This window comes from Epinephelus moara, chromosome 9 (assembly GCF_006386435.1).
Source record: "Epinephelus moara isolate mb chromosome 9, YSFRI_EMoa_1.0, whole genome shotgun sequence".
Taxonomy (NCBI): Eukaryota; Metazoa; Chordata; class Actinopteri; order Perciformes; family Serranidae; genus Epinephelus; species Epinephelus moara.
This window is the reverse complement of record NC_065514.1, coordinates 34346371-34366101: the sequence shown is the minus strand read 5'-3', so window position 1 is coordinate 34366101 and position 19731 is coordinate 34346371. Positions and strand designations below refer to the sequence as shown.

The window sequence follows — 19731 nt, the reverse complement described above, 5'->3', positions numbered from 1 at the left end:
TAGTCTAGGTGAACTGAGCGTAAAACTTCTTCATTAAGTGTTTTTTACTGGTTTAAATCACTGGGTTCTTGAAGGAATTCTAGATTCCATCAAATCTTACACACTGAACCTTTTTAATTGTTAGTATTTGAGCTTTTGTTTTTTCTCACAAGACACACTTGAGGGAGAATAACTAAACGCACAACACGCAGGTGCAAAGCTATCAAAACACAGCATACATTAAGGAAGGCTGTAACGCCTCACTTTATGCCACACAAGTTTAATGAAGACAATGTTTTAGTCCTACTTGGATCTTCAACTGGTCAACACGAAAAGCTGAGACCACACCTGTATTTACACTTACTGTACACCAGTAGGCTGACAAGTTCTGTGGGGGCAGGTGTGGTTAACCATCTAAACCACTCAGGGTGGTAAAATAATTCACAATATTTATACGTTTATCCAGGGCCAGGTCACGGGGGCAGCAGGCCAAGCAAAGTACTCCAGACGCCCCTCTCCTCAGCAGCGCTTTACAGCTCCTCCTGGGAGATCCTGAGGCCTTCCCAGGCCAGATGAGAAATATAATCTCTCCAGCAGGTTCTGGGTCTGCCTCGGGGCGTCTTACCAGTTGGACATGTCCACAAAAACCTTGATCAGGAAGATCCTGATCACATTGTCTGAACCACCTCAGCTGGACCCTTTTGACGTGAAGGAGCAGCGGCTCTACTCCAACCCCCTTCCAGGTGTCTGAGACCCTCACCCTATCTCTAAGCAAACTTATATTAACTCTTTCTGTCACTACCCAAAGCTCATGAACATAGGTGAGGGTTGGGACGTAGATGGACCAGGCTCAGCTTCCTCTTCACCACATCAGTCCTGCGCAGCGTCTTGGAGTTCCTTATTCTCATTCTGACTGCTTCACACTCAGGTGCAAACCACCCAAATGCATGCTGGAGGTCATGGTGTGATGAAACCAACAGAACCACATCATCTGCAAAAAGCAGAGATGCAATTCTGAGGTCCTCAAGCTGAACCCCTTCCTCCCCCCAGCTGCGCCTTAAGATCCCGTCCATGAATATCACAAACAGTATCAGTGATAAGGGACAACCCAAACGAAGGCCAACACCCACGTGTTGGACTTTACACTGAGAAAGTAGACACAACACTCACCTTAGTTATACAAGGACCAGATGGCTCATAGCAACGAACCCGGTACCTGCATTCCCACAGCACCCCCCACAAAACTCCCCAGGGGGCGTGGATGTAAGCTTTCTTCAAGTCCACAAAGCACATGTAGACTGGATGGGCAAACTCCTCCAGCAGCCCTGCAAGGGTAAAGAGCTGGTCCACTGTTCCACGGCTAGGACAGAATCCACATTGTTCCTCCTGGATTCAATAAAATACACAGAAAAAAGTGCATAGGGAAAAAAAACAGTAATGCAAAAGCCATACTACAATTAAAGTATGAAATGTATATCTTTATTGATAAAACATTTTATCAAAATTCACCATCCCTACATCACCTCCATTCAAAAATGTACTGAGAGCCAGAACAAAAGAACTTTAAAACACAGATAAAACATTGGGTCTAAAACACCCTTCTAAAAAATAATGACATCAAATTTCAATAAAGGAAAAAACCCAATAAGGGAAAAAACACCTGTGACATTACAAAACACAGCTTGCATAAATCAGTCCTACGCAACAGTCTTTAACTGACACAAGTCAACATTTCATTCCGCCACATGATTGGCTATCTGCTCCAGCTGGCTGATCTCTCTGGGGCTCTGCTCCGTCAAATCATGGCTCAGCTGCCAAACGCCGACCGTCCCATCTGTTTTCCCCACTGCCAGCAGGTGAGGGTTCTGACAGTTGAAGGCCAAACACGTTGCAGGTTGGTCTGCACCTCCCTGTTCGATGGTGGCTGCTGGCTTCAGGGACCTGCGGCCCAGGTCGAATATCTGTACCGCACCTTAATAAAGGATGCACAGTCCACAATCAACAAGGTAACATCTGTGTGATACTGTTGCTTCAGCAAACAATATATCAGGTCGACAGCTTTTTAGCAGAGTTTAATTATTCATAAGAATAACATGTCATCCTCCATTTTTAAATGACAGTAAAAAGCAATGACATCATTCTAAGGGTTAATCAAGATCTGATGATTGACCTTTGAAATATACTGTGCCATAGACAAATGGAACGGCTGATGCGTAGCTCCAATTTTAGCATAATCTGCTTCTTGATCTGAATCTGATAATCCAGCATTAAATCCACAAATATCTATATCATGCATACACAGAGTTTCCATGCTGTACCTTGTCCAGTAGCTGCTGCAAAAACCAGGGGTCTGGTTGGAGACCACTGCACATGAAACACGTAGGAGTCTGACACCCTGAGAGAGAGAAGCGGGTTGGTCTGCAGCAGAGAGTGGAGGTGGGCCAAACCATCAGTCCCTGCACTCACAAACAGGTTCCTGCAGACACACACAAGTCACTACTGAGTCACCTGTATAACAGTTACTCATCACTTCTGTAATGATCATGTGTTGGTCAGTAGACGGAGCTGTGACCTGTGGAAAGGAGAGCAGTGGATGGAGTGGACAGGGCCACTGCGGGGCCTGAATGGGAAGACTGCTGGGGCTCTCAGTGTCACACTCTGGCCTTCGGAGGACGCAGCAGCCAGCACCTGGGAGGAGAAGGAGCATCTAAGCAACAGGCCGCCCTCAGAGCCCACCAAGAAAGTGTCAGAGTCCCAGGGGGACAGAGCCAGAGAGGTGACACCCACAGTGCTGCTCCCTCGGGCCTGTAGGCGACAGAAAAATAAGGTTTTAGTGTGTACTCACACTGCAGCACACAGAAGGAGTATCTGTCCGTCTGTCCGTCCATCCATGCATAGCATTCTTTTGAACGTGATATATCAAGAATGCCTTGAGGGAATATTTTACCAAATTTGACAAAAGCACCCACTTGGACTCAACGATGAACTAATAAGAACTTGGTGGCCAAAGGTCAAGGTCACTGTCACCCTGCATTTGTCTTATTTTTGTGAATGCATCATAAAATAAATAAAATAATGAAGCAATGGCATTTTATATCCAAAAGGTCAAAGGTCTGCTTGTTTTTACATATGTTGTACTTTATTATATTATATGATATTTAATGCTTGTCATGTATGATGTATCTTTAGCACATTGAGTTTACGCTTGTCATATGAAATGTGCTACATAAAAAAAGTTGAATTGACTTCATCAGAATTTGGTGGCCCAAGGTCACTGTGACCTCACAAAACATGTTTTTGGCTATAAGTAAGATATCATATGCTTATTATGACAAAACTTCACACAAATGTCCAATGGGATAAAATTATTAATTGATGACATTTTATATCCAAAAGGTCAAAGGTCAAATTCACTGTGACACCACAATGTTCTGCATAAAACACTTTTCTGGTCATTACTCGATGTCATATCTCAGGAACAGAAGGGGAGACATTTGGCCAGATACTGAATTGGTGACTCTAATCTTGGGTGTCCACCTTGAAACTGTGCTGATTGTATAGATCTTCTGTGCTGTCAGGGGGGAGATGGGTGTGAAGCATCCATGTTTTCACAGACATGGATGTAAATCTGTAAGAGAAACTTGACTGGTGCTCGGAAGCATACAGTAGGGAGGTAGTAATTCTAGTTTTCAGGATGTTTTCATCAAAAATTACATTCATTAAAATTAATACCATCATTGTTCACCTACTTCTCACTGTAACGACTATAAGATTAAATCTGGACTCCATTAGGCTGTGATACAGTCTGGTGAGCCCCTCATCTTTCCATCTCACTGAAAGCCTGAAAGCCCTGTTTCAGGATTGTGATTGTGAACACTGTTGCTTTTTGTTTGGTCTTATCTCTGAACAGTTCAGTTTGGTTTCTGTTTTTTTACCTCATCCTGAGGCTCACCTTGAAGCTAGTGTAACTGCTGTGGGGAACCTGCTGTTGTATTAAGGCATAGGCCGCACTCAGGACAAAGCTGCCCTGATCTGAGTCCACTATCCACAGCAGCACCCGTCCTCCTGAACACGCACTGAGCACCCCAAAGTCTCCTTTCTTTTGCAGGGGCACCCAGGCAACCTGTATGCACACACACACACAAACACACACACACCACCACCACTTAGACACTTATATATCAAAAAGCAGTGACACTTATATATCAAAAAGCAGTTTACGCTACAGTACACAACATTAGACTGATGTAGATTTCTGAAGGTTCATACCTGTGCCAGTAATTTTGGAGTGATTTTATAATTCATAATCAGTATGTTTACATGCACGCAGCAGTCGAGCTAAGCTCATAGCTCGGCTAATCAGTCAAGTCGGACTTCTCGTCTTGTCTAAATATACATGCAGAAGAGAAAATCGAATTTCTGACCAAGTACATCTGACTCCACCTCCATAGGCTGTGTCCTTTTTAATATAGCGCGTATTGAACTAGTTCCAATTGACCCGAAGACTCTAGTCGCACTAAGTGGATACATGAAGAAATAGTTAGATTTTCAATCGAATTATCTTGGTGTGTTAGTCGAGCTACGGATAGTCCAATGTCAGTCGGACTAAGCTGTTTACATGCATTTAAAAGTCCGGTTTTAGTCAGACTAAGCCAAAAATTTGATTTTCTCAAGCTGCATGTAAACGTACCGAGTAATTTTGTGTTAAAGCCTTTCAAAACAAAGTATAGGACACTAAACCTCTCTACCAGCTTACATATGGTATTAATGATCAGTCCTATCAGTGGTGCACCACACTGACTGCATGATCAGCAGAAGGCCTAACAGACTGTGTCTACTCACCTGATAAACAGGCTCTCTGTGGCTGTCTGCTGACATCCCAGTTTGGACCAGCACAAGGTCCTGAGTCCGACTGATGTCCCAGACCACCACCTCTCCACTGTACAGACCCCCTGCAGCCACAACAACACACGCACAGTTCACACTAAGCTCTGCTCAACAAGTGTGTGATCGCACGGACAGACATACCTCAGTGACAAACATGACACCTTTAAAAAAGGTTTATTCTGCTATCTGCACAACAGAGAGACATTTTAAAGGCCAGTTTTCTCATGAGGATCAAAGACTCGGTTAGTTCTATTCAGCTTGTGAAAACTATTGTTTAATGTCCTCTGTGGCTCTAGAGGAGCTTTGCCAAGTGTGTACTTGGACTAAGGGACTACAAATTTAGAAGAGAAAGCCTGCATTACAAACTGGAGGTGTAGGGTTTGAAAGACATACATTTACCATGCAGAAAGAGCCTCATAAAAGATGTGTTTGAGTTGCAATATGGGAAATGTAAGACCCAGAGTTTTTGGATCTTGACCCAAAAACAGAAGAAACTGCTTGTCATCACTGCCTAAGTTTTAGTACTAAAAGTTAGGATATGTGACTGTTGTTTTTTAATCTGTCTCTTGCAAGTACCCCAAGTTAAGAGCACTGGAAGTGCAGTAATATGTCACCGAGTACTAAGTACCCCGATACTGCAGTTACATGGCACATGTCAGAAATATAGACTATAAAATAATGACTGTAACTATGTGACATCAGCCATTGGTTTGTGGACTCCTGTTCTGAAGCTTTGAACTCAGCATTTTAGCTGTCACCATCTTGGTTTTTTGGAGCCAGAAGTGACCGTATTTGGATGAGAATGTGGAGCTGTGGAGTGAGGGGTGGATCCGACTCAAAGACTACAGTGACACCTTGCAGAACGCCTGTCACTCAAGTGGTCCCAACCTTAAACATGCATAACTTTGGGCCTTAATAAAATGTAAAACAGCTTAGTTATATAAAAATTCACCCCTGGCACAGTTGTAATAAATGTTATAATTAGCTATAGAGACCAAAACTGTTTTTTGTACTAAGCTGTAAACATGTTTATTTCTGCTGTAAATTTTGTCATTTTAACATGGGGTCTATGGAGATCTGTAACACACGATAAAACGGCTACTTTAGGCTTATTATCTGATGTGACCTCAAGGGTTGCAATGTGGCTAACCATCATTATATAATAATAGAACAATGCTTCACAGTGTGGTGTCTGCATTCCTGCCATTCTGCTGACACTGTATGAATTCAGCATCTGACACTGAAAATACAAACTTAGCAGGAAGTGCGTGAAATAATGAATGAAGTCCAGCTGTGTTTTGCACCACTCTGCTTTAAATTCATGTAGAACCAGGCTGAGATTACAGGAAGGTTTCATCTGCTCTCAGAACAGAATATCTAATAGTATTAAATCTCCTCTTTTCCTCAAGCTGCTAGCTGAACAAGTGTCTGTTGAAAACTTTATGTTCAGATGAGATATGTGTACGTGAGTCGACCTGATTCAGACAGTGTAATCAGTGGGTGATGTGAGTGTACCTGCAATGAGGGCAGGCTGGTCAGGGTGACAGCACAGAGCTGTGACTGCAGTGGGAACATCTATGACCAGATCAGCTTGTTTGGGATTTAGGTTTCGGCGGTCCAGGTTCCACGTACAAACGCATGACCTCTCAGTACTCCAGTCTCCATCGTCAATCCTATACAAAAAAAACCCCACTGAAACATGATGACTATGGAGAGCTTCTCTAACAGCTTCATTGTTGATGTTTTCAATTATTTGAAATTAAGAGACTAAAATGAGTTGGGAAAACATTCACTACATGTGTAGTGGATTTCCAGCTTTATTAACATAATATACAGTATATATACTGTATATACATCAGGTGAAACACTAACATACCGACCGTAGGCACAGGCAATAACTGAACCTGTGCAGCTCCAGGACACAGCAGTTACATGAAGACCTCTCTCTTGTGCACTGGGATGTTGAAGACAATGAAGGCATGAAACCTGCAAACATAGGTCATATACAGAACTCTTCATGAAGATCAACCCCAGCCTGTGTCCAGAGCACTGCTCCAAAATATCTAAACATCATGAGGAACAACTACAGACTCTGATTCTCCTTCGCCTGTCACCTAAGAAATGAGAAAACGCCATTTTTGTGTGATGCATTGTTCCTGCTTACCAGTTGACTGTGATCTTCCCAGTTCACCTGGAACTCATCAAATGCGTGACTCCTGGTATTTTTGACCAGCTCTCTGATGGCCGTGTCCTCCACCTGCTGTAGGAAGTCCTGCAGGCCTGGCGGCTCCAGCTCATCATGGTTTTGTTGGAGGAGCTGCTCAGTCTCCTGATACTGTGGCTCCGTCTGGGTACAGCTGGTGGCACACTGCACAGTCTGGGTCTCTGCCTCAGCAGTGTGCACAGGTCCGGTCTGACAGCCTCTCTGAAATACCAGTAGATAAAGGCCCTTCTACTTAGGGATGTACTTCAAAATAAGATTTATTATCAAGTAGGTTTTCCCTGACAAGAAATTTGGATTTGGTGCATAAATAAAACATACCAATAAACTTAGTAAGAGGACTAAAAATAAGGCAGTAAGTACTGCAACATTCAAAAATATAAATCTAAAACTGAAAAAAATACAACAAAGATACTTTTAAAAAAGTACAATAACAGAATAAATATGTACACTTTAGCTGTTTCAGAATAAGAAAGCTGTACAGTACACACAGATCAAAATAAACTTGCAAATACAACTTTAAATTCCAGTTAATTTAACTTAAGCAGGTGCGTTATTGATGCTTTGTGTGCTTTGTATGCATTAAAAAATACTTTTATTTTATTTTGATATTTTTTGCATTCAGAGTTTTTCTTTATCTCTTTTTCAGTGTCAGGTTTTTTTTTACAATGGCATTTTTTAAATCTTTTTTTCCTGTCTCAACTTTCTGTCACTGAATTGGTATGAAAAAAACCGACACTGAGAGTAGAGTGACATGAAAAAAAAAATTGCAGGACTATCAATGGAAAACACATTGAAATGCAAAAAATATTTGTAAAAACAAATTTTTTTGTGTGATTATTATTCCGTGCCAGTGCTTCCTTTTCAAGGGCAAATTTTGTTTTTGATGCCAAATCTTAGTGTAACTGCTCTAGCTCCATACATGTTTTTTTATTAAAATGAATGTTTTAGGTGAGTGTAACTGAGAACATTTTTTATGTATGTGTATTATATTTAAACAAATATGTTAATTATAATTATTACTGTAAATCAAATAAATGCATTCAACATCTCATAATCAAATGAGATGGTCTTGGTTTAACACAACAAAATTGTTCTTTTGGTGAAATCCAATGACTGTTGTCATCCATGTTCCCTGTTAACCCTCTGAGACTCACCAAGCCAACATTCCTGTCTTTAAGAGGCTGTAGTGTGCTGGAGCCAGAGGGATAGTACTGGTATCACATGACATGAGAAGACCTAAGGAATCCAGTGGCACCATGTTATGTTGGTTTCTCAGGAAGGGGGCTAACAGCACAACCATTTCACAGAGGTTTCTTAACCTCTCACCTTGAGAAAACTGAATGAAAATGGGTTCTATGGATACTCATGAATCTCCCCTTTACAAACATGCCAACTTTATGCTAGTCCCATGCAGTTTGGGGAAAATAAACAGTCCATAAACAGTCTTGGAATTTCATGAACTGGGTTTGACTGGAAAGCTGAAACTCTTTTCAATTCAAGGGGCACAGTTCTATGCATATGTGATGATGGTCTTCATAATAACCATTTCACTGTAGTGAGACCATTTCTTTGAAACAGATGTCACTATAAAAAGTGACCTATAGTGACCTCAGGAGTAATCACAGCTTCATGAAACTTTACAGCCACAAACTAGTGTTGCACGGTATACCGGTACTAAAATAGTACCGCGGTACTAGAGTATTCCAAACGGTGCTATACTGCATTCGGAAAATACCGGTACTTTGACACTGATTCATTAATATAGTGAATTTATTTTACTCAATTATGCACACAAACGCCTTTCTTGTTCCTATTGGAGCACAGATTGCGCAAGTGGTGTGTATGACAACACCTGTATCAACATTCGCAGCTGGCGCACGTGAAAAAAGACAAGAGAAAGTCTGCCTCGCAAAGGGAGACAACACGAGACAACACAAACTTGGTGGAACATTTGAGTTACCAAACCGTGACGTCCGTACCGAGGTACTTACCGAACCATGATTTTTTTGGTACCGTTACACCCCTACTATTTATTGTTCTAAAGGTTTGTATCCAAAAGGACTTTTTCTTAGGAAAAGTACCGAAGAGTATCGAAATTCATATTGGTATTGGTACCAAAACAAAGATTTTGGTATCGTGACAACACAAACTAGAGACCATTCAGAGGATGGATGGCTTTTATAGCTGTATTGACAATAAGGGGTTTCTCAGCTGTTTCCAGGAACAGTGCAGAAAATGGCTCTTTTTACAGAAATCTCCAAACGTCAAAGGTTTTAGATAACAAATCAAAGCAAGGGTTATTCTGTGGTGTTCCTGAAGGTGTTGGTGTCTTGGAGGAACTCAGTGCTGAGCTGTATCTTCTCAATCCGTTTTCAGATGATATCTAGCCTACCACTTCTATGAGGCATATAGGGTTGACCTGCCATCCATCCACCCCCCCCCCCGCCCCCGAGCACTTGAACGCCTGTATGTAACGTGTCGGCTAGCTAGATATCCGGCAGCTAACTACAGGCATCACTATGATTCGTGCTAACAGCTTACTATGGGAGCTAAAGTTATCACTGCTAGTCAAACATACCGACTCCTGCGTTGACTGCTGAGATGTCCTCCACAGAGACTGGACACTCACTGAGTCCAGGGCTTCGTCAGTGAACATGCTAATGACAGTGAGCTCACTAGCTAAAGAAAAACCTAATAATGAACATTAACGACCTTATCCGTCATTCGCTGCTTTGATACAATGCAGGTTTGACAGAAAAGAGACCGCGTGGTACTTTTCACACAGCTACATCGGCCCGTTGGCTGTCTAGCATCTGAACCGAAACGTTTGCCATTTCCCATAAAGCTGCCGTTACCTTGGTTACGGAGAGGCAAGAGAGAAATCCCCTCTTCACTTCCGCTTTTTATCCAACGGAACTATAAAGTATAGTTTCATTGTTTTAATGCAGGAAAAAATCCTACACGTTCCTCTTACAGTAGTGTTTTGATGGGCAGCGGTCGAAGAATTGCATTTATATTGAAAAAAATCGAGAGAACAACATGAACACAAAGGTTTTTTGTTTTGTTTTTTACTAAACTTTATTAAACAATTTAGATTACAACAATAAGGCAAGTCCTGTGTTATCAAAGTAAATGGGCATACAACTGAGTAGAAAAAAGAAAACTTAACATGAACAAATTTAAATAAATAAAGATACGAATTACAAATAATACAACATAAATAATACAAAACAAAGTTATTTGGTCTTCAATTGCGAGTAAATCATTTTATTTTCAGGGTGTGTTAATTTGTACATTTCTACACAGTTGAACAGTTCGTAACAACACGATTATCAGATTCCAGTATATTTTAAATTTTAAAGCCCAAGGAAAATTTAAAGGCCATGATCTGCTTGGAGACTAATGGCAAGTAGACTCACAAGTCAGTCTTTAGACGCTTTGCTTAACTAAAATCAGAAGGCGAAGATCTCTGATTGTCTGGTGGCGAGACTAAATGGCAAGGGAAACAACAGATTTGTTGCGTCTGTCCCATTGACTTTAATAGAACTGGCACCAGGGTTTGTTCCGAATCACATACTTTACTCTTTTACTTTTAGAAAGTATTGCAGCTGTCCCTAAAAAGTACCTACTGTGCAGTATGCACACAATCGGGACATACTCTGACATAATAAATACCATATTCATTGTAGCAAGAGGAGGAATAGTAAGCGTTCCTTTAACTGGTTTACAAATGACTTAACGGTGTTTTTCTTGTCACCGGAAAAAAAAGAACTCTAGCAGGACTGCAAGAGAAGTAAGTGTCTACCTTTCTCAGTTCTTGTTGTTTTAAATTATGTTCCATGTTCCAGCCAACTTACCGTTCCCAGTACTTGTTTATGTATATATAAATCTCTTCCTTAGTCTATTAGATTTTGCTTAATTATTCGTTTTTATTTTTTCCTCGTCTTTAACGAGATTGACTTTTATTTTGCTCTGTATTTAATAGAAGGAGCGTCCTCAAGGAGATGTTGCAAGAGTATGTTTTTGTATAGCTATTCTACGAATGTTCGAAAATTAAAATAAATAAATAACAGTTTGGGCGAGATGGTGTCTAGTAGGGGAAAAAATACAATGGGGATATACCCAATGCTTCTTCATAACGTTACACCCTGAACTTCGACCCTCTGACACATATATCCGTCCGCTGCGCAGTGGATTGTGGGTCAGAATAGCCAGAAAGGTGTCGGCTTCTACAGCCTACTGCAAAATCGGACCGGATGGAGATGTTTTTGAGCATACTGCATTTCACATATGAAATCTTATTCTGGCATACTAATTAGTATGGTAGTATGGGTGTTTGAATGCACGGCACCATTTTTTAAAACGGAGACAAAAGTCTGGCAACTTAACCAGTATCACTGACATCATTTTTTCATTGTAAAGGCCCACCTGTAGACTTCGATTCCTGAGCATGATCCTGCATGATAAACATGTAGCCTGCTCTGTTGAATGAGTGTCCTTCTGATATTGAAACAAGGTTTCCTTGGAGTATTTATGTTACACATAAGCTCACCAGCAGCCACTGAGCCACAGACACCACAAGCAGGCCGTGCATGTCAAGTGTATTTCATGTTTTACGTTAATTATGGATGCAATCACCATCGTGTCAGACGAAAAAAAAAAGAAAAGGCACAGGCCTAACATATCAAAATAGATCGTTCAGATAGTTACATTCATTTTGAAACATTGTCTGAAATTTCACCTAAGCAGTGATGGTGCTGATGACTGTCAGCTGACGCTGGAGTCTGTGGTTGTTCGGGCCTTGTGCAGGTCACAGCCTAACAATTTTCTCCTACATCCATGTTTATGTGATGTCTGCCATCTTTTGGTGGGAGAGCTGCATGACATGTTTTATTTCAAGAATATATGTTTGGTATGTGGTAAATTATCTGATTAATCATAAAGGCAACAGTGAAATGTTGGTTTATATTTACAAAGTTAGATTTATTTCTTTGCGGGATAAGTCAGACCAGAGGTAGGTACAGAGTACACAGAACAAAAAATTTAATGCAACACTTTCGTTTTGCTCCCATTTTTCACAGGTTTAGGTTAAAGATTGAAGACTTTTTTATGTGCCCAATAGAGAAATTTCTATCAAACGTCGGTCCCAGATTTTTTTAAATCCATGTTAGTGAGCACTCTCCTTTTCCAAGACAATCCATCCACCTGACAGATGTGGCATATCAAGATGCTGAATGAACAGCATCACAACATACTGATGTACTTCAAAATTAATAGACAGCATTGGAGACAGCTTATAGTAGTGAAACAAACATTCAGTATGCAGGCAACAGCTCTGATGGACATTCCTGCAATCAGCATGCTGATGGCACACTACCTAAAAGTTGCAACATCTGTAGCATTTTGTTGTGATCAAACTAACATTTTAGAGTGGCTTGTTATTGTGACTATCCCAAGGTAAACCTGTGTAGTGATGATGCTGTTTAATCAGAATCTTGATATGCCATCCCTGTCAAGTGGATGGATTATCTTGGAAAAGGAGAAGTGCTCACCAACATAAATCTCAACTAATTTGTGACCAAATTTTGCCAGAAATATATCCATTGAGTGCTTAAAAAAGCCTGGTATTGTTAACTTAAACCTGTGAAAAATAGGAGCAAAAACAAAAGTTTAAATTTTTGTTCAATGCCATTTACTAAAGATGAGCTCTGTATTTTTAACAATCAGTTTCCTCCATCTTTTTTCTGTGTCATATATCTCCCCTTTACTTAAATGTTTGGATCAAACAAGTGTTAACATCTTTAAAACAATGGGCTCAAACAGACTTTCAAAACCTGAGTCATCTGTTAACCCACAATTCTTAACAGTAAGAAATAACAATGGTAACATCAGAGCCAGTAAATTTTATACAACGAATTTATGCATCCGTTTTATATTTGTCTATAAATACATCAACTGTTGCTAGATAATTGCTAGTTTGTTGTATGACATTTTAAAAGCCTGATTGCCTGTGTAACTTGTGGACTGACTAACAAAGCATGGTGACGGTTTTGTCAAACAACTGCAGCTGAAATGCTCAAATGTAATCAAACTCCCTCAAACATCATGTATACATTTATTTATTGTAACAAAGCAACTGGTACACTTAATTTAATGTGAACAGGTTTCCAGTGGAACAGGAGAAACACTGCAGACTCCACAGAGGACTCCACAGAAATAATTTTCTCTCCCATCTCAAAATGTTAGGTCAAGCTCAAAATTAGATTTTTAGGTTGTTTCTATAAAAAAATGTACATTTCAAACCTTGTTGTGGGTGCCTGAAAAACAAAATAATGAAAATTTAACAGAAGTCCAGAGTTGGCGTCAAAGCCCTGCTGCCCCACCACACCTCCCCATTAAACTGTGTACAATGAACAACTGTCTTACCAAGATACATGTATATCCCAAAAACATTTACAACGGTTGAAAGGAACAAGCTGGTGCTTTCAATCAGTTCCATTAGTACAATAAGTCACAAAGGAAAATGCAACTTCTAATAAGCCTTAGGATCCCCCACCACTGGATATATTATAATATACATTTATATATATAAAAGTGGCTAAGGATGCTCTGATTAAGTTATCACTGCACCATGGCTTATTTTTATTGAACTCACAACTTCAACAGAAACTGTCATATTGTCATATTTTACATAGAAATTGCTATGGTACGTATTTCAAATCTACGTAGATGACGTGCAGAATGCTACAAATTTTTTTATTCTTTTGCATGTCTTTGGGAGATGTAGAGAAACAATGACAGGTGAGACTTTAGGAGAGCCACTGACACCCCCACCCCACCAAATGGAGACCCGCTGTGTATGGAGCTGGTCTTTAGACATGGCATTATGAGTAATGGACAGGCCGTGGCTGCAGAGGAAGAGGACGGACAGGCTGACGACACAGGAAAGAAAAAAAAGTTGTTGTTTTTTTTTTTTTTTTTACAAACCCCCCCCCCCCGAACAAACAAAATATCTTGCTCCCGTGAGTTGTACGATGATCACAGAGGGAGGACTGGGAAAAGGTGTTGGCTGAAATGTTTAATCATCCTCACCGTCATCCTGAAAGAAGGAAAAAGTATTACACTAGTTGCTCCATCATCTGACATTTCAGAGGTCTTTTGGGTTGCTATTATTAAGTATCTTCAGGACTTCTACAGCACAATAAGAGCAAGTGTCCTCACCCAATTCATCATTCAGTACATTTACATGCACAGTTAAGCTGAGCTACGGTTATAGCTCAACTAGGCCATTTAATTGGACTTCTGTCCTTGTCCCAGTATACAAGCATGGGAGGGGAATCGATTTATTGACCAAAGTATGTCTGCTGCCACAACAACAGGCGGCGATCATGTAAAGAAGGACAAAGTATGTAGAGAAATATTGGCAGAGTTGCAGCTGCCAGGTGAGTAATCTAGCAGCTAGCAAACACACAGACACACTGCAGTATATAGTGCCTAACAACTTCAGGTTATTTAATGATGTGACCCTCTATGTTGTGCTTCACAGTTGGAGAAGTAATAACCCGTGCAGTATCTTTGTGCACTAAGTATGGGAAGCTATTGCATCGTATGTCGTAGCCTGGGATTCAGTAGGTGCTGTCATCGTACAGGCTACATACATCAAAGATGATGTCATACTCAAGTTTATTTGACCTATGTTGCACAGTGAAGTTTGCACTAAATGTGTAAGATTGCTTTCATCTTACTGTCTGTTGGAGGCAGTCCAGTTTTATTCAGACTAACTCAATAAATCAATCCTCTGTAATGTCATGTAAACATACTGAGTGATTCCAATTACTGGTTCAACAAAGTAGTGTTTGATTATGATCTACAGTATCCTTACCTCTCCATCTTCTCCATCACCATCCTCATCATCATCTTCACCTTCTTCTTCCTCTCCCTCATCAATATCTTCCAGGCCCTCTTCTTCATCATCGTCATCATCGCCGTCACCTTCCTCATCCTCCATGTCAGGGACCTTTGGGACATTCAGAAGTTGACTACTTAGCCCTGGCTTACATGCTTTAATACTTCAGTGTTAGGGGAATGCTTCACCCACCGAATGACCATTTGTACATCAATTACTCACTGTGTGTTATATTAAACTTGTGAAGAAAACATTGTCTTTCTCTCATGAACAAAGAATCAAAAAACAAGGAAAATTCTTGATGAACTTAAGTCATAGGGGTCCACCTTTACTCAGGCAGAACTATGTCAAAACATCTGTTAACAAACTCTCACATAACTTGTGCAGTATAATCCAAGTCTCATTTATCCAGTCATATGCTTAGTACTTCCCAAACAGACAGCCCTTTCCAATTGGGAACTGAGTTAAAGCACAAACTGTACACACTGTATCATGCTTTCTTTAATGCCAGAGTCCATTGACAAAAACAGTAATTTCACCTTGCTAAACAAGAAACCTGCTGGTCTACCACTGCCTCAATCAGTTTGATTGTTATTGTGGGTTAGTTTGGATTCACCAATGTCACTAAATAACACAAATAAACTACCAAGCAAAGCAGCGGTAGACCAGCAGCTCCCATGTTCAGCAAAGTCAAATAACTTTTTTTGTCAATGGAGTCTGGCTTTGAAGAAAGCATGGAGAAATTTCACTTTTGGTTAAGTTCCCCACCAGAAAGGGCTATCTGTCTGAGAAGTACTGAGCAAAATACTGAATAAATGAGACTGGGATTATACTGCACAAGTTCTGTGAGTTTGTAAATAGATGTTTCGAAATAGTTTTGCTGTTGTTAAACAAAGTCCCCCATGACCTCAATTTATCAAGTATTTTATCAGTTTTTGGATTCTTTGTTAACCATGGAGGCATACAAGAAAAACAAAGTTTTCCTCACAAGTTCACCATAACACAGGGTGAGTAACTGATATATAATTGGTCATCTGGGGGTGATGTATTCCTAACCATGACTGATGACTGAGCTGAGACAACTCATGATCCCTACTGCAATGAACTAAAACCCTGCTGTTTGCAAGCCTGACCCTCACTTACAATAATTTTGCCATCTATCAGACTAGTATAGCACTACGTTCAACACTTCATGAGAGAGACGTACTGAGACAAGATTTCTGAAGGTAAAACTGATTAAAAAAAATTGATAAAAATATTATTGGCATTTTAACTTTGTTGCGATACGCTGAGTATTGCAATAAAATATACTGCGATTTATTAACTTTCAACTATAAATGTTCCCAAAGGAAAACTTCATCATAACATCTGTTATATTTAATAGGATAAAGGTTTCAGTCTGTTCATGTCACTTCAGCCATTTTATTTGCAGCAAAATATAGGTAGTGCACTGAAAAAAGCAATTGATTTAATATTTCAGTATGCTACCTCAAGATTTATTTGTATTTATAATATTAGTAAGATTAACAATTTATTATAGAATAATAATTATAAAAAAATTCTTATATAATAAATTATACAATACAAAATAAATACTTGGAACAGTGTGATGATACTATATTGCCACATAAAATCATCGAAATACTAGACTGAATCAATTTTCCCTCGCCCCTAGTATCTGCAATACGCCAATATATCAGTCCACCTCTAGATCAGCATGCTGATGAGGTTCAAATAACAGGATTTTGCAGGCCCAACACCAGTGTTTTAAGATACTGTACTTGATGTACCATAGATATACAAAAAAAAAAACATGACAAAATTCATCCTCTGACATAGACTGTGAAGTGAACTGAAATTAAGATTATTTTGTCAAGTATTTTAAGAGTTATTGAAAGGATGGATTTAAATAAGTTTTATATTAAAACAACAGCGTAAATATTTTACATTTTTCTCAAATGAAATCGCTTACAGTGAGCCATACCCATTACCTGGAGGGCCAGTATCAGCCCATCATGGCCTTTCCCTGACACTTAACTTATGATGGATTACTTTTTAAAACACTGTTTTTCTTCTTTTTATCTCACAACAAAATTTAAAATAACTGCTACTGTGAGAACTTTTTTGAGTTGGAGAAGTCTGTCTCAGATTAGAAACACCTGTGCAATGTTTTTGTGTCTCATGGGCATTCAAACTTATTTGTATTGTGTCTTCATGTCACCAGTACCTCAAGCAACAAGCCCCTGCCAACAAAGCACCTTGCACTGTTTTACCACAGGGCTGTTTCCTGTCTGAATGCTCTTAAAGACCAGAACGAACCAAAATGAGGAGCGATAAGCCTACCAAGTAGTACTGCAGCGGATTAGGCCAGATGTCATCCTTGATCACCTCTCCCAGCTCGTCTGCTCCTGCATCTGAGTGGTCGGTAAACCAGGTGAAGAAGCTCTCTGGCTCCTCATGCTGCCTTTTCTTACCAGCTTTGTTTGGCGTCTGGCCTGTGCGCTTGGTCAGGTCCTAAAATTATAATTACAATAACTGTTGTTAACTGTTGCACTAATAGATGTGTAGTTGTGTAGTAATAGATGAAAGATAATTAACTAATTTTCATAACGTTACATACAAACCATGGAAAAATGCAAACCAACCTTCCCAGCCTTCCATTTGATTTCAGTCGATTTGGAAACAGGATCTCCACTCTCATTTACATTAAACTCTTTGGAGAGGGCTTTGTTCTCAAAGTACGGGTTCTCATCAAAATACTACAGAAGAGAAAACACATCTGTATCAGTATACGCCAGGTATGCCATTTAAATTATTCAAATATACACTCAACTTGAAAACTCACAAAATCTATTCTATATCCAGATTTGATATCCTCGAACTCAGTGACCTCCACCCTTGACAAGTAATGAAGTGCTTCCTCGTCCTCCTCCCCCAGAAGAGCTGAAACTACAGGTCACACACACAAGCCAAGCACAGACACTGTTAGCTGCTGATCGGTTTACTGTGTGCTAATGAGAAATACATCAAATAGAGACAATGGCTGCCTATTGCACACACACACACACACACACACACACACACACACACACACATATATAAAAACAGAATAGTTTACCTTGTGGATGGTTGACAAATGTTGTGACCCAGAAGTTGGGGATTTTGGCTATGAGTTCTGATCGCTTCTGAAAGAAAGGCTGGCGTAATTTGTTGTACTTCTGCTCTACTTTTAATATTTCTTCACTTGCCTGTTCATTCAGTCTGTAGAGGAAGACAACAAAAACATGTCATGTCCATGCACCAATCTTTAATTACTCATAAACAAGAGTCAAACTCACCTGTCAATTTCATTCTGTACTTCATCGATGTGTTCAATTGCTTCCTGTTGCTCTTTTTCTGAAAGGAAAAGGAACATTTTTTTTTAAGATTTTAGAATAAAACAAGTTCATATCATCATGCAATGTCAGTGAGAAGTCAATAAATTGTAACATATATCCAACTTAATATTCACATATTCCTGTGACATGTTGCACTGTGCTAGATATGAGTAGCTTCATTGGATTGCAGTGCCATAGCTAAAGACCAGGGCCAAGTAGATCTATTGAAGCCTTTCTGCTTCTCAAAGATTTAATTTGGACAGCCACAGTGAAAAGTCATATTGACAGAATACACACAATGTCAGGTTCAGAAACAACTTGAAAACTCAATGGAAGCCACTGGAAAATTGTCACTGTGTGAGGGTTCACCTGTGGCAAGGCACTTTTGTATCCCTGATGTCCTTATGTAATTGACAGAGGAGTTATAACCTTAAGATCATCTGCACTTTCAGTGAAATATAAACCAGTTACAAGTCCATTTTTACACTGGAACATATCCAACTCAGATGCTCAATGTGCTATGATTTTATGTAAACAAATTTATAATTAAGGACATTTCCTTAATTGAGGATAATTAAAGAAATGCAAAAACAAGTTAAACAAATCAATAACAGATTTTTTTAAACGGTCAATTATCCATATCTGATCTGCCTAAAAAATCCAAATTCTTCTGGTAAATGCAACCCCAGGAAATAACACAAACATCACTATTTGGGAGGATATTGGGAGGAATGAAAAGCCATTTAGTTTAATAATAAGGGATGAGATACTTCCCAACATGCACCTGACATTTACTGTAGCCACAGACCTTTATTTTATCCTTTTAATCTAGGCTGTTATAACAACTTCACTCCAACAAAAAGCCAATTTTGGTGTAAATTTAGCCAGAAATCCGTCTGGAACCCATAACAACTTTACTTTGTGCGAAGAAAACCCCCCACCTCTTTTCGTGCTTAAACAATTCCCAAAGTCATTCATTAAAATGTTTTAAAATAATTAAAGTCAAAATATTCTCTGTGTGAACCTAAACTACTAAGGTTGCACCATATTGGATTGTTTTTTTTGCCTATATGCAATATGACGATGTACAACTCATTTGGCTGATAATCAATACCGATATTGATATATTCACTTTTTTCCCTACCTCATTTTACTGATCATCACGTCTCTTCTGTAATGGAATTAACATCAGTAAAATAAGAAAAAGCACGTTGGCTGATTCGGATAGTTTATTTTAAAGTTGATAGCAGCCGATACCAATGATGACGTGCTGACATAATCAGCATGTTGGCCAATGCCAGTATTTCATTTTAAAGCCAAACTACTTATATTTCACGCCCCCCCCCCCCCCCCCCCCC

The 19731-nt window shown here is 39.6% G+C and overlaps 2 protein-coding genes and 1 long non-coding RNA gene across 3 annotated transcripts in view; all 3 read right to left on the bottom strand.

Annotated features, from left to right (window-relative positions):
• The window catches only part of LOC126395185 (uncharacterized), a 523086-nt gene that overhangs the window by 152940 nt on the left and 350415 nt on the right, over nucleotides 1-19731 (bottom strand). The window lies entirely within an intron of this gene.
• Nucleotides 1437-9967, bottom strand: dync2i2 (dynein 2 intermediate chain 2). Its single transcript, XM_050052405.1, has 9 exons — nucleotides 9669-9967; nucleotides 7031-7291; nucleotides 6743-6852; nucleotides 6382-6539; nucleotides 4822-4931; nucleotides 3932-4102; nucleotides 2552-2784; nucleotides 2298-2455; nucleotides 1437-1951 (listed from the first exon to the last, which is right to left on the bottom strand). Exons 1-9 carry the CDS (start codon nucleotides 9744-9746, stop codon nucleotides 1713-1715), a joined length of 1518 nt encoding a protein of 505 aa, XP_049908362.1. The 5' UTR covers nucleotides 9747-9967; the 3' UTR covers nucleotides 1437-1712.
• LOC126395182 (protein SET-like) overlaps nucleotides 13192-19731 on the bottom strand; it is a 7891-nt gene continuing 1351 nt past the window's right edge. The window contains exons 2-8 of the mRNA XM_050052423.1: nucleotides 18335-18392; nucleotides 18115-18257; nucleotides 17842-17945; nucleotides 17642-17755; nucleotides 17340-17510; nucleotides 14973-15107; nucleotides 13192-14189 (exon numbers count right to left, since the gene is read on the bottom strand). Of these exons, the coding sequence (XP_049908380.1) occupies nucleotides 14169-14189; nucleotides 14973-15107; nucleotides 17340-17510; nucleotides 17642-17755; nucleotides 17842-17945; nucleotides 18115-18257; nucleotides 18335-18392 (746 nt within the window). The 3' untranslated portion in view covers nucleotides 13192-14168. The remainder of the gene's footprint in view (nucleotides 14190-14972; nucleotides 15108-17339; nucleotides 17511-17641; nucleotides 17756-17841; nucleotides 17946-18114; nucleotides 18258-18334; nucleotides 18393-19731) is intronic.